The sequence below is a fragment of the Phoenix dactylifera genome, chromosome 4, assembly GCF_009389715.1.
Source record: "Phoenix dactylifera cultivar Barhee BC4 chromosome 4, palm_55x_up_171113_PBpolish2nd_filt_p, whole genome shotgun sequence".
NCBI lineage: Eukaryota > Viridiplantae > Streptophyta > Magnoliopsida > Arecales > Arecaceae > Phoenix > Phoenix dactylifera.
In genome coordinates this window covers 24,759,969-24,774,924 of record NC_052395.1, presented here as the reverse complement: position 1 = coordinate 24,774,924, position 14,956 = coordinate 24,759,969, and the positions used below count along the sequence as shown (strand labels likewise).

At 39.5% G+C, this 14,956-nt stretch overlaps 1 protein-coding gene across 2 annotated transcripts; it reads left to right on the top strand.

Moving 5' to 3' along the window:
* The first annotated feature begins 6,987 nt into the window (after window positions 1-6,987).
* On the top strand, window positions 6,988-10,597 carry LOC103723104 (septum-promoting GTP-binding protein 1-like). Of its 2 annotated transcripts, none has more exons than XM_008813918.2 (6): window positions 6,988-7,522; window positions 7,649-7,769; window positions 7,880-7,976; window positions 8,322-8,361; window positions 8,537-8,620; window positions 8,721-9,280. In XM_008813918.2, the coding sequence occupies exons 1-6, from the start codon at window positions 7,214-7,216 to the stop codon at window positions 8,772-8,774; spliced, it is 705 nt and encodes a 234-aa protein (XP_008812140.2). In that variant the 5' UTR covers window positions 6,988-7,213; the 3' UTR covers window positions 8,775-9,280. The 2 variants fall into 2 exon arrangements, with proteins under 2 accessions (XP_008812140.2, XP_008812139.1); XM_008813917.3 differs by lacking the exon at window positions 8,721-9,280 and adding an exon at window positions 10,235-10,597 and having other exon boundaries at window positions 7,028-7,522.
* The last annotated feature ends 4,359 nt before the right edge of the window (window positions 10,598-14,956 follow it).

Here is a 14,956-nt window from a genome sequence, read left to right as displayed (position 1 = left end):
GCGCTGTGTAATCATTGTTGTGGTACCAAGCCAAATGGCTGGATGAGGAGAGGAGTTTGGTTGCTGAAGTCTTGTTTGGTGGCTAGACTTTCTTATCTACCAATTCATGATCACTTTGTCCAATATTATCTAAGAGTGCTGCTTCAATCACACCACTTGGCAGAGTAATCTAGAAGATAATCAGGAGTGACCGAGACGCTGTCAGAACTATGCAATCCAAGATTCTTAGAAGAATCCCATTTTATGTTGAATGGATGTATGATATCTAAGTTTGTTTTCTTCTTCTTTTTTAAGGTGGAATTTGTTTTCTCTGAGAGAAGATATTATAATTATTTTTTTGGTTGGTAGATTTGGTATGGGTCTACTCCGCCAATCACAAGCTTCCACACATTTAACCTAGAAAAGGAACCTCACATTTTTCCCAAGAAGATAACCAAAAAAAATCCCTGAATAGTTATAAACATCTAACTAATCTAGTACTAACTGATAACCTTCAATTCCCGCATCAATATTAAGTAAAGCTTTTCTAATTTGTTAACCACTCCTTCCTTTCTCTCTGTTTAATGAAGTACGATGAGTTACTGATGAGCAACTTAATGACAATTCGCTGGGGAATTTATACAGTGATGGGATTCAAGTCTATTATCTACAGAGCGACCCTGTAACAAATTAACACTAATAATTGAAATTTATAGATGGTTGTTGCCTTCAGCAAGCAGCTACTAGCGGATCATAGCATTCATGAAATTTCAGTACTGTGACATGTCTTTGTTCCAACTACATCAAGGCACCACACTATTATTTGGTGTGGAGGGCTACAACTTACTAATTTCTCCTTCTTAAGTGGATTAGGTGGTTGCCCATGGAGTTCTCCTGATTCCCTCCACTCATCAAAAGGTCCTCAGCTTGCTCATATTTTGGGGGTGGCTGGCGTACGCACAAACTCTCATCCCTCTCCTCAGACCCTTGATTTAGCTATTTATATGTACATTGTCTTTAAATGGAACATCCACATGGAATGCAAACAAACATATCTTTGAATATATAATATGGTGTCCATCCCTTTCATTCTTTTCTCTGCCCTACTATATATGTTCATTCTTTTTCTATTGCAAAGCAGTTAGGTATGGGTCAATGAATGAGAGATTTCGGCTTCCACAACCCAACAAGAAAAGGTTAGCCGGGGAAGAAAAGAAACAGAGACATAATATCCTCATGCTACACTCCATCTGCTCAAGTTATAGGTATCACTAGATCTCATTTGAAGGCAGATGGCATAGAAGGGACAAAAGATTATGAAAGATGCAGCATCCAACATATAACTTCTTATGCAATTTATGGTGGCCATCAAGCTTCTAGGATCTTGTTTCTTTTTGTTGGTAGGAAATCGAGGATTACTTAAAATGATGAAGCATTGGCTACTGGTATACCCAAGATACATCGTCTCAGTACTCGGCTTCGAGATTGTGTACCGGTACCGAACTAAGTTGGTACATTCCATACCATCCGGTTCAGTACGATATGGTATACTGTGGATATACTAATAAAGTTACCTCAGCAAAAAAACCATAAAATCCTCAAGCTCTATATTCAGAATAGACTTCTATCTCTAAATGGAAATATCAAGAACCCTTGAATATATCAAAATGCATTCTACGTTACAATAGAAAATATCAATAAATACTTTACTATGAGTAACAATACTAAAAAAAACTCCAAGGTCTTGAGACATCTTGCAAGCTCCCTTCCCAACTAGCCATCACTTAAATTTAACATACAATTTGTGTTTGTTAAAACAGAAAAAAGGAAAGATATTCTATTCCAAATTACAACTCTATATGGGACTAATTCCAATTTGAGACTCAATAATCTAATATGTACCATGGGTCATCTTTAACATAGGATGGGGCCTACTCCTTTTTCCTGATGCGGATAAAAGCGCCACATCAGGTGGTGCTATTATGATCCCGGGCTAGTGGTATCTGATTCCTTTTTATTCGAGTGGCAGACATGCTAACAATTATTACAATATGCGTTCAAGGGCTGATCCGTGGGCTTGGTGGCGGCCCACGGACTGACAACGAAGTACACCAAATAAGTGCATAAGGAAGGGTCCCTTCTGAGTTTGATATCCCACCATCTCGAGAACTGTGGGCCCACATTGTACGCGTGAAATGTGGGCCCACCAAACCCAAGAAGGGAGCCAGTTTAATTTGTATTAAGGACCTTTCTAAGGATCCAAAAGCTCTCAAGTACTTCGATTCCGAAGCGCGATCTTTTAAAAGCCCTTCTCTCGGACGGACTCACATGGGCCAATGGTTATCATGATGCATTACTTTGTTAAAGTGAAAGCGCGAGACAGGGTATCCGAATCTTTTGTAGGAACTTTCCTTAAGAAATGTTGAGAAAAGCATAGAAAAGGAAAATAAATAGTCTTATAAAAAAAGGATAGAAAAAGAAAAAAATTACGTCCTTGGAGAATGGGTAGGCGTCCTACGGGATGATTTATTAACGTCAAATTATATTGTTATACAGCATAAAAATTGATTTTTTTATATATATATATACAAAACCCACTACATATGTTATTATTTAACACATTTTTTTTTATAACTTTCTGATATTAATATACAATATTGATCTAGTAATTTTAAGATTTTTATTGGCGTTTGATCCAATGCGCACCTTTCGACTCACCCACATGCTACGCTACTTTTCTTATTGTGATGCATAAAAAATGTGTGTAAGAAGTAAGCAACTTTAGACGGCTCGAAACTTTAAATTTTTTCATTTATCTGCTGCATAGATCTCGAAACGACCATCGACGAATTCATGTGAAGAAAATAATATTGTTCTTCCATGCGAAAAATAGAACCACTGTCCAATTTTAAATTGCATGCATATATTATGTTGATTTGGCATTGATAAAACTACATGATGCACAACATATCACTTCTCAGTTTCTTCTGAAGGTAACTTCCTTCGTTTGGCTTTGCAATTAGAACTCCCCCTCAGAAGTGAGAGTTATGTAGTATAATTTCACATAACAGAGTTCAATTGTTCCCCTTCTGAGAGATTTTATATTTTTTTTTTCTGGAAAGAAGATAACCATTTCTAAGGACGGGAGCGGGTGTTATGAAGGAATCTAATGCTATATTATCAAAAAGAAGACTATATATTTACAGTCAAGGGCATCATGAGAATTTTTGTTGTCATTTGACAACTTGTGTGCTCGGATCCTTTACTACGTAGTGTAGCAAATTTCTTCTCTTCTACTTGGCCAAGTGGTCAAGGCTTCTCTAATGGGTTTGTATTGCAATTCTCAGCTGTAATCCTGCACAATTGGAGGGTGGTTTTCCAGTGAAGAGGCATTCAAATTTTGATTTGTTAAAACCTGCATCAAAATCAACCAATATAATATTCCCTTATGTTGCGGATCGAATACACAGGATCCAATGCTGCATTCGTATACCTTCACTATTTTCTTAAGAGCCTATTTGGAAATTCCACTAGATTTGGTTTCATAGATATAGAGAAAGCTGAGGGGAGGAGTTTGTTAATTCTATCAAGATTAGGCCTGCAATTCCCTATGCTCTCCCCTCCCTATATATCCTAGGGCATATGACAGGATTTTGCTAAACAAGTCTTAAGTAAGTCAAAAATCAACTCAAGATGCCATGCTACTAATAAAGTTTTCGAGTGAGATATATTAACCTTTGAGAGAACAAAATATGGTTAGCCATGTTGTGTTCATGAAATATCAACCCAGAAACTTAGTAGTTTTGTGGCAGGATAATATAAAAATACCGACCATGATGCACCTAATATGCTCAAACTTTTTGAAACTTAGCTTGGTCCTAAGATGCACTTACCCTATAGCATCTTCCCTCTTTCCTATCAGATGCCCACATCCTGCTACAGCAACATTATTGTTTGTCAAGAATGATACTGCCATTTTCTTAAAAAATATACACATTGCCATAAGATTTCTTTAAAATGGACAGACAAAGATTCCAAATCAATCTTGGTTCAGATATTATTCTCTTCCTGTCGAAATCAAAATCTTGAAAGGGTTGAAGTTCTTATCTTCTAGCAAGCCAACCAATTTATTCCCCAATTATTTTGCATGGGGTCAAATTAGGAATGCAAGCTCACGGTCCAAACAATTTTCCTTGTGAGGCATTCATTGATAATTTTTCTAGGCAGCGACAGTAATGGAATCTGATGCAGGCAAACAAATTCAAAGCATGATCATGAATGACTCTGGCACTCAATTAGACGAGTATTAGTCTTCATCCAATGTTTGTTGGTATGTCCAAATAGACCTATAAAGAAAACTACCATTAATTAATAATAAATCTCTTACAATAGCAATCTTTTATCGATTATATAAACACAAGGCCGGTGCCTTACTCAAATTTAAATGTGTTGAAGTGTAACAACCTAGCCTACTTTAAGGTGTACAATTTAAATCACTAGCTAGGACGGCTAGTCCCACATCTGATTAGTTTATCTTGAATTAATCGGCATGGCTGGCTCTGACTTCAAGAGTGATGGTAAAGATATTGTAACAAGGTAAAAATTTAGTTAGACCAGATCCACTGCTAAGCTGGTAGACCAGTCCAACCAGAAAGCAACATGGCTCAGTTACTTTTTTTCCTCTTATTTCTTCTTTGTTCATGCTGTTTTTCGATTGAATGGATCAATCAGCTCAGCGGTGGACCAGGGCCAACCCATAGTTCCTCCACAAAAATATTTTCGAGGACAGCTCACATCTTGCCCCTCGAGCACTATCCTTGGCTTTGCTCAATGCTAACAGCCATCAACTTTGTAAATACCTAATTCGAGTCTTGACGGAGACGAAGCCCGCCACATAAACCAAAGTTCTAAGTCCTCTTTGAAACAAAGGGGGCCCTTCTCATCCGCTTGTTCTTTGATATCCCTGCCCCATCAACCCGAAAACCTAAAAATTGGCTGCTAATCTATGGTCCTTACCACCCATACAATTATAGGACCACTAATCTTTGTTAAGCATAAAAGCTATTATAACATCATGGACACAAAAGAAAAACCCAGAGTTCTACACTGATCTTTGACACTTTCTTGGTTTAGATGTTCCGTATGCCACTCTAGGTTAGGTTTTGGTGGGTCAACCTAATAGGAAATGAGCAAGGCTTCACTCAAGGTAGCATGACCTGCTACAAGGTCATTTCTCAATCTATAAATACCAATAGGTTCGACCTACCAAATCTTAAACATTATAGGTTAGTGTTTTTATTTCTTTCTCTTTTTTTTTTCCTTTAATCATCCTTAAGTATATCTATAAGCTATATCCATAGACCTTGCATCTGGCTCGTCACAAGTGAACATAAGAAGCTTCCAGCAGAAATATTGATTGCATTATATTTTAGTGAAACTTGTATTATAATAAGATTATAGAAAAAGTTTAAAATGAAATTGTAGAGCAAGTACCTTATAAGTGATGCGAATTGCAACATTCCTGGCTTATTTTTAAGGTAGGTGTTTTAGCGGGTAACTGCGGAGTGACTCAAAAGACAAATACCCTAAGATCCTAACTAATGCCAATGTTTCGTATGGGTTAGTGAATCGAAATACAAATCGCCACTCTTAAGCTAGTGCACAAGTTCTATAGCAAATGAGAGCCATCCTTTAAAAATGTGTGATTCCATTTTTTCTGGGTAACAAGGTAACTTATGCAAATCATCAAGATATGCATCTAAAATACTAGGATGGAAAAATCAATAAAGCATTTTTATGCGTCTTTGTTAAAGAGCATATGTGTGTGTGGAAAGCTAAATAACAACTATAAACTATTTTATAGTGGGAATTATTTCATATAGCCCATATATAATTGACAATTTCATACAAAGACCCATCAGCTTTCTAATAACCGGATATACATTCTTGATGCAATAAACTAATTATAGAAGAATCCTCGTCATTAGAATTCTAGAGCAAAGGAAAACATAATTGAATATTATGTGGTTATTCCTCTCTAACAACCAGAAACTGTCAGTTAAAACTTTTAAATGACCAATGTGTTTTAGTCTTTCCAAGTTATGAAATCTTCATCATACTTGGATTTTCTCGTTGACACGCACTGCGCAACGAACAATGATTCCGGTCTATTGGCAACCATCGATAGCCCTCTTTCTGGAAATTGTCATTTGATAGTTGCTTAGCAGCTAACACTTCTCAAGAAAAGTTGGCGGCAGCTATCAACAGTACTCGCCACTTCCTCATTCCAAAAAGTTTTACTTATTATATGATTATCTAGTTAATTGCTTAGGTTTTCTATATTTGGAGTTTTAGTAGATCTTCTATATTTTACTTGCATGTTTATTACCTATTTAAATTTGTATTTGAGAACTCCCATTTCCAAAAGAGGTTCCTCGGTAGTACAGAAACAAGCAATAAGTCTAAGGAGTAATTCACCCTAACTTGATACCGCTGTAGTATGAACACATCCAAAAAAATCAGAAACGATAGGTCCAAAAAGTCTTTGATATATATATGTGCCTCACTAGTCTAAAGTATTCCATTGAAGTGATCAGCTGCAAAAGAAGTCACCCGATTCATTGTCCCATTCGTCTTTCAGTAGATATGTCTCGCTCTAAAGAAGATGCATCCTTTTGCTGAACTCCAGATATCCTAAAGTAATAGGTATGTGCACACCTCCTCCTAACCCAGTTAATCATTGTGGATGAGTCGCTCTCTGTTAAGACAACATTGGTTCTCAAAATACACCGAGCATGGCTAAGGCTGGCCTAGCGAGCAAATCACCTCTGAGAGGCTGTAACCCAAATGACCAAAAGGACCAAATGGCTATAAAGATGGGCATAACCCTCTCTCTTGCCCAAGAAGCCGGCAAATTGGACTGACCAAAGATATCTTCTATAATCGGTCAACCGTCCCCGTCCACACGCAGTCTCTTTCGTACCATCCGGTCGTTACCACAACAACAAAGGATAGTAGATTGAGAAGGCCAGATTAAAGAAGAGCAGAGGAGAGGAGAGCTCCACAAAGAGAGAAAGGAAAACAAAACACTTCCAACAATAATAAAATAGCTCCTCCTCCTCCTCCTCCTCCTCCTCCTCCTCCCCCCTCCCTTGTTGATGGCGAGGCCAGGCCTTCAACCATCCTCCCCCACCACCACCACCACCATCACCACCATCACCACGACCACCTCGCCATGACTCACTTCAGCCGGACGTTGACTCGTCTCGACCATAAGTGGGCTCGCTTCGTCCATCTCGCCGTCGTCCGCCGCTTCTTCCGCCTCCTCTGGGACAACCTCCTCGCATGTTCTTCGCCCGGCGGCCACGCCCGGTACCGGCGGCTAGAGGGCGGCCTCTCGCCGCAGCTCAAGGCGGTCGAGGACGTCCCTGCGGCGGCCGCAGGCCCTTCGGACGCATGCAGCGATATCGAGGTGGATACCGATTTGGTGCCGCTGAAGATTAGCCTCCTCGGCGACTGCCATATCGGAAAAACAAGCTTCATGGTATTTTTTTTAAAAAATACATGGTCCTTAATTATAGTTTTATGGTTCTGTTTTTGTTAAATTTCGTGATACAATTAATACTAATTTATTGTGTTCTCTTAATTTTGGTGGGTTTTTTATTGACAGGTTAAGTATGTGGGAGATATAGAGGAACAGAGGGGGTTACAACTGACAGGGCTGAATCTAATGGATAAAATTTTAGCCGTTAGGGGTGCGAGGATTGGATTTAGTATTTGGGATGTTGGAGGTATTTTTCCCCTCTTTTTTCTCCAAATATTTTAATTTTATTATTTCTTATTTAGTTTGTTCTTTAGGGTTTTTTTTCCCATTTTTAATTTTTTTCATGCTTGCTTGTAGGTGATCGTCAGTTTCTTGATCATGTCCCTATAGCTTGTAAAGATGCTGCGGCGATTCTTATTATGTTCGATCTAACCAGCCGTTGCACACTAAATAAGTAAGTCTATTCTTTATTTTTATTTATTTATTTATTACTAATCTCTAAGTTTGGATTTCTCGTTCCACCTGATTTCTTTTTTTTTTTTTGGTGGTGTGGTTGAAAATTATGAGATTCAGAAATGATCTTTGGTTAGAAATTAAAAGAAGGCTTTAAGATTCTGTCAATATACTAATGATATTTCTTGTTTTATGGTGCTAAGTATAGCAATAGGAAACATGTACTAATCTGAACCAACCTATGTCATAGATATTACTTCAAAAAAAAAAGTCATGGATACGATGCAGAAAAGTTTTTTTATGATCTGCCACTTATGATTTGTCTTCTTTTTTTTTTTTGGTTCAGCGCTATCAACTGGTATCAACGAGCAAGAAAATGGAATAAGGTATTAAAATCTCATCATCTTTTTCCTCTAATTATTATAAGTATCCTTGCCCAAGAGATTAGGTAGGCTTGGATAAGGGCGGCCAAAAAAAAAAAAAAGATATTAATTAATATATTCTGGTAAATTGTTTAAACTGATTATATTAATTTTTTTCCTCTCCTGATCCTGAATTCAGACGGCAATCCCTATCTTAATAGGAACGAAGTTTGATGACTTTGCTCAGCTTCCTCTTGAAATGCAATGGACCATAGTGAATCAGGTAATCTAAATTTTCATTTGCCTTTTCTCTTTTTTTTGTCACATTTGAGGTAAATCATTTCCCTTATGTTGACTGATAATATGTTTGTTATATGCAAAAGCCCCATGAAGCTAAGCTTCCTTTCTACCTGAGTGGTTGCTCTATTGGGAAATAAGAAAAGCATTAGGTGATTTAAACCTGAATTGAAGTGCAACACCTATGTATGTGGTAGGCATGGTGAACAAATGTGTCCTTTTCATCTCAGAATGATGATGAAACTTCCTGCCTTCCAATAACACCAGACACATGCCATGCAACTGAACTATAATGGCATAGAGGTGTAGTACTTTTGACAATGGATAGCAGCTGGACCCAAACCATACTCCATGGGAAAATGATGGGAAAAATCAGTACAAAAGTGAAAAATAATTGAAAAACTATGCCACAGTTAGCTATACTTTTCTGTATTAAAAGGGAGCAGAAAAGAGAAGAAACAACTGATGTGTTAGGGTAGCCATCAGAAAAGGTGCATGAAATGCTATGTCTCTGTATTCACATCCAGAATAAATTTTTTATAGCAGAAGTAACACTTTCCATGAGTGATGATCCTCATATATAGTTCGGATCATATGTCATCTAATTTTCTCAAACCTCTACCAGTATATTTAAATTCTCTTTCCATTTGGGTTTTTTTCCTAGAACAATTACATGTGAAACATATTATATGGTTCAGTTTCTATCCTGAGACAAATAATTACATTGCCATGTTCTTTTCTTTGGGAGCCATAACTTCTTTTCTGGAGATTGAATCACAACCTTTTTTGGTTGTCATATTGATTGCCTCTGTCCAAACAGTGCACTTTTTCAATGAGTTCTCTAAGGCTTGTTTCCATATCAAAAGCAATCTAGCCTTTCATATACTGTGATGCTGCAAGTATTGGTTTGGAAGACCCCCTGCTAAAGGCTTCAGAGACAAAGCCATCCTAATATCACCAGAGCAATCTGTTTTAGAAATTAGACACCTGAAACAGAGAGAATCACTAACTGGTCCATGGACCAATATGATAAAAACTAAACATGGAGTATGGACCTTCTTGTACCACCGAATGCAAATAATGGTCCCCAGCTTGATGGAGAACCAGTTCCGAGCCTCTTCTTGGAATAACTGTGCCCCTATTTGCTTGGGTTCAAATTTGATTCATTACCACACATTTTCGCTCCACTTTATCCCCAAGTTGACAACGCTCCGTCAATGAAATGATCAATTTGTTGCCGAATGGTTTAATGAATGTGGATCACAATCTCCATTCTTGGCATAGTTCTTCGATAATTGTTCATCTTTTTAGCGAATTCAAACTTTGATATCGTAGTTGTATTCAATTTGGATAGAAGTAACAAAGGAATATTATTTGGATTCATGCACCGGGGATTAATCTAATAGAACCTTCCATGTTGGAAATCTTGGTCGTAGGTGGGGGCCAATGGCAAACGGGGTCGTGGGGGATCCACTGAACACAGGCTTCTTGTTAATTTTATATCTTTTTTGAAGGAAAAAATTATCTTGTAACTTTATTATGGCATGACTATGGTTTCTAAAAGAAACTAAGCTTGATTTTTCTGGTGTTATTTGGGCAGGCCAGAGCATATGCAAGAGTGATGAAAGCTACTCTCTTTTTTTCAAGTGCCACTCACAACATAAATGTGAACAAAATTTTCAAGTTCGTAATAGCCAAGCTCTTTAACCTGCCATGGACCATAGAGAGAAATTTGACGCTCGGAGAACCCATCATCGACTTCTAGGATTCTCTCCTTTTTTTTCTCTATCTTTTGCTTTCTATGGTTACATAACCATGGTCTTGTAAGTGCAAGATTGTACATAGCAAAAAAATTCCATCAAACCTTGGAAGGTGTTTATTCAAGTGTTTGGTCTGAGTAATTTTCATATTATTTCTTAAAAATAATTGGTGCTACACCCATCATTATTATGTGAAGAATAAACTCCGAGTCTAAATTATTTGTTCTGCTTTTATCATTACAATAAAAGATTGGCTTCTGATAATGAACCGAAACTTATAGAAAAATCAGTGGTTCAAGAAATAGGATGGTAGGTTATTATATCACAACCCTTAGCAAAATTCTAATTCACCATATATGCTGAAATCTAACATGGATCGAATAGACCATGGTTCCAAGACTTGACTTGGATTTAATGTACTCAACTTGAGTCCGACCTCGACCAACCTCAGCTGAATAGACCAAATCGCTGGCCTTAGGCGGTTCATTTTGAAATGGGCGATGATCAAATCACTTGGAGAAACATCCTTCCACGCAGCCTTTCAGCTTGGCTCGTCCGACCACCGAAATCCACCGCAGATTTGCTACGATCGTGTCAAATCTAATTAAACCTAGACCGTTCCACCGCACATGCAGCAATGAATCCGGTTCGGGATCCAGATAGCCCATCAGACTACAGCGTCAAGTACTAGCGTCAGAACTGTCAGTTATGACACCCGTAAATTAACGGATACGATGGATCCCCGTAGTTAACGCGGATGGCAGATCCTAAGGTCGTACTTATATATTATGCGCACGTGTATAATTTACGCAGGTGACTATTATTTATATGCATTAATTTGAGTTTTTTTTTTTTATTACAAAAGACTGCTCATACAATTCTAACACGAGTACAACCAGCAAAATCAAGAAAAAAGTGGAAAGGCAGCATCAAATTATATTCAAAGAATCTTTCCAGAATAATGAGCAACAAAGGGGGCGACCTAGCCTGTCGTCCTATTCGTCTTACGATACACGTGAGCAGCTTGAAATGAATCACAATCTTTCGCCATCCTTTGGATATTTCTAAGCAATGGGTAGCTATGTACACCACCTGTACGCAGGCGCCCCACCCATTTTTTTATTACCTCTTTAAACTCGGTTGCTGCTTGCTCCGCCATGCATGGATTGGAGCTTGGGAGATCTTGATGCCGCCGTCGCTCGAACGGGCATACTGTCGCCCCCATGATCACTTCTTCGGCACCATGATCTGTCTCCAACCTTAAGTACCTCTTCCACCATGGTATTTACCTTTCTTGGATCCCTAATTCTCTCTTTTTTTTACCTCTATTTGGGCTTTCTCGTCCCTAGGGGGAGTGAATTCATTCGGATCATGCAATCTAATCAAGATAATGCTGTATACGTGAATTCATTCGGATCATGCAATCTAATCAAGATAATGCTGTATACTTTCTTCGGCACGGTGAGCCTCCCCCCCCCCCCTCCCCCCCGCGCCCTTCCTATTTTTTCCACTACTTATAGAAATTTATTTCGTCTGGATTCCTCATCTTTAGTGATTTATTTTGTCAATTTGTTCATGTTCTTGATATTGTGATACAATCACGACTAATTCTATATTATTCAAAATTCTGATCTCAATGTTTCTGTCCAGTGTCCGCCGAGCCGACTGAACCGGCATACCGGTGGGCTCTGGTATCAGTTCGGTACCCGTTGGAACTGGTGTCGAACCGGAACTACAAAAAAAAAAAAAAAAAAACGGCCGATGCGCATGCGCATCCGCATTTTAGCCACAGAGTGCATTAAATGCTACTCTGTAGTATTAAATGCCCATGCGGCCCCGCGTGGACTCGCACTCATGCACGGTGCTGCGTGGGCTTGCTGTTCCGCGCGAAGAACCGCACCCGGGCGCGGGAAACCGCGCGGGAGCAAGGTTCTCTGCTAGTGGAATTGCGCAAGGGATCGCTCGTGCCTGCACGGACGAGTTGCCCCGCATGCGGAAAGATTTTTTTTTTCTTTTTTTTTTCTCTTCCCTTCTTCTTCCTCCTTCCCGAACTCTCTCCTCCTCTCATTTCTTCCGCTCTCTCCTCTGTTCTTCTCTCTTTCCCCCCCTTCTCCTACGAGCAAGGAAGGAACCGTTAGGAGGGCCGCGCGCGTGTCGGGGTGCTCAGGAGGGGGTCAGCTCGAGATACGTCGAACTGTTTTCTTCTTCTCCTCCTCTTTTTTTTCTTCTTCCTCTTCTTTCTTCCTCTTCTCCTCTCTCTCTTCTTTCTTCTTCCTCGCTTGGTTCCGGCCCCGTACCATTTTATGTGGCTGTACCATACCGATGGGGGTCGGTACTAATACGATACGTACTGAACTGGCCGGTAAGCGGACCATGTTTCTATCCACTATTAGATTTCTCAATACAATAGCTTACCCTGTTCAAGAAAGAAGCAAATAGTGTTTCTCTATTTTTTTCTTCGGTTTTTTTGGTTTCTGTATTGGTTTGGTTCTTTAAGTTCTGTTTTCTTGATATCTTGTTTTCTCTTCTGGCAAGAAAGTAGATAGCATTTGGTGATTTTCTGTCGCTATATACTTCACAATTGGATTTTCGGCATGTCTGAATGTTGCATATGAACGATGCTTTGTTTAGTATCCTGGTCTCAATGTAATGAAGACAATAGACATTGAAATTAAGTCTGCATCAAATATCTTTGAAATTCAAAGAAAAAGAATGCCAGAGAAGAAATAAGTAGTTGATCATATACAACATTCAATTTGGACATGCAGAAAACCTGATTGTATAGTATATAGAGACAAAATCAGCAAAAGCTATCTACTTTCTTGCTAGAAGAGAGAACAAAAAAATAACCCCACATTAATAAAACAGAAATTAAAGAACCAAACTAATAAAAGAACCAAAAAGCTCAAGAAGAAGAAACAGACATGGACTATTAGCTTCTTTCTTGAACTTGGTAGACTATTGCAACGAGAAATTTAGGGGTGGATGAAAACATTAAGACCAAGACTCGGGAGAATATAGGGATACTTCACTGCGATCTTAGCATAATATCAAGGACAAAAACAAATTTTAACAGAACAAATCATTAAAGATGAGGAATCTTGACGAAATCAACTACCAGAAGGGGTGAAAAAACTGAGAAAGACAGCGAGCCTCACCTCATTATTATTTTTTTTGTGTGGTACAGCGGCGGCTCATATCCGATGGGAGTGAGGGTAGCTAACAGAGTCAGGAAAGATAAAGACAATGCAAGAGAAAAGGTACTGACATAGGGTTTGCCCATTTACAAAGAAATCACATAGAAGTTAGTAGTTTTCAAAAAATTTTGGTTAGACCGCATGATGCGTAGAACTTCACCAATCACCATCTATAGAGTATAAAGAAGGGACAAGAAATTGATCAAGAAATAGAACTAGAGATAAAAAAGCGTGTGGACAAGGGTAAATGCCATGGTGGAAGAGAAGAGTCTGAGGTCGAGGAAGTGGAGGGAAAAGCTGGAGAAGCAATCATGGGGGTGACCTGAAAAAATAAAAGAAAATTTGAAGTCCTGGAAGGCAAGGAGGTAAGTAATACTTTTATAATAAAAGTAAACAATAACCAATCGTACTAAGGGACGCATAAATGACAACAAAAGATGTAAATACACCTCCTTTTTTTTATTTTTATTTTTTTAAGTAAATCTTATTGGGAAATGATAAGGGATAAAATGGATTGTCCTGCTCAGGATAGGGATCATCCCACACCAACCAGGCCAGACCTCAGCGCCGACCAGGCCAGACCTCAGCCCCACTAAGAGCTAGTCCGAGCTCGGATTTCACCAAAAGATCGGCCGACCTCGCCCAAATCTCTCCACTATTACGACATGCAGCAACCTGCTCCAACGACGCGCCCCGACCTAAGCTCGAGGCACCCGGCATCTCAACGATGCATCTCGACCTGAGCTCGGGGCGCCAAGCATCTTCGACGATGCGCCAAGCATCTTCGATGATGCGCCCTAGCCCTAGCTCGGGGCGCTATCAAACAAACCTCAGAGTTGGAAAGGCTAAGCCGACCTCGGAATTCGCCAAGCCGACCGACCTCATCAAACATATGTCGTGGCTCCCAAGTCGGCCCGACCTCAGTGCTCATCGAGCTGACCTCAAGTAAATGTTGCAACCTCTAAGTGAGCTTGACCTCGCCCACGGCCGCATCCACGTGCACACCTACGCGCGCCCTACGTCTGCATATGTGGCTGTGTATTACAACCTCACCGCACCATGCTTTACTTGCTGGCCACTCCACGACATGTCGACCAGGGGCCATACCCTGCCATCTCTATCGACGCCATGCCATTCATAAGGACGGCCTACATCGTGCATCTCAAGCCAGCTCTGGCTGCACGCCACCTGGGTACCTCTACAGGAACTATAAATAGCCCCATCAGGTAATGCCTAGAAGAGTTTTTTGACTGGACCCACTAAGATCTACTTTAACTTAATCATCAGAGGGCTCTCATCAGAATCCTACTGATGAGACTTTGTGCAGGTCCGCCGGCGTGCTGGAAGCGGCGTCCCACTCCATTC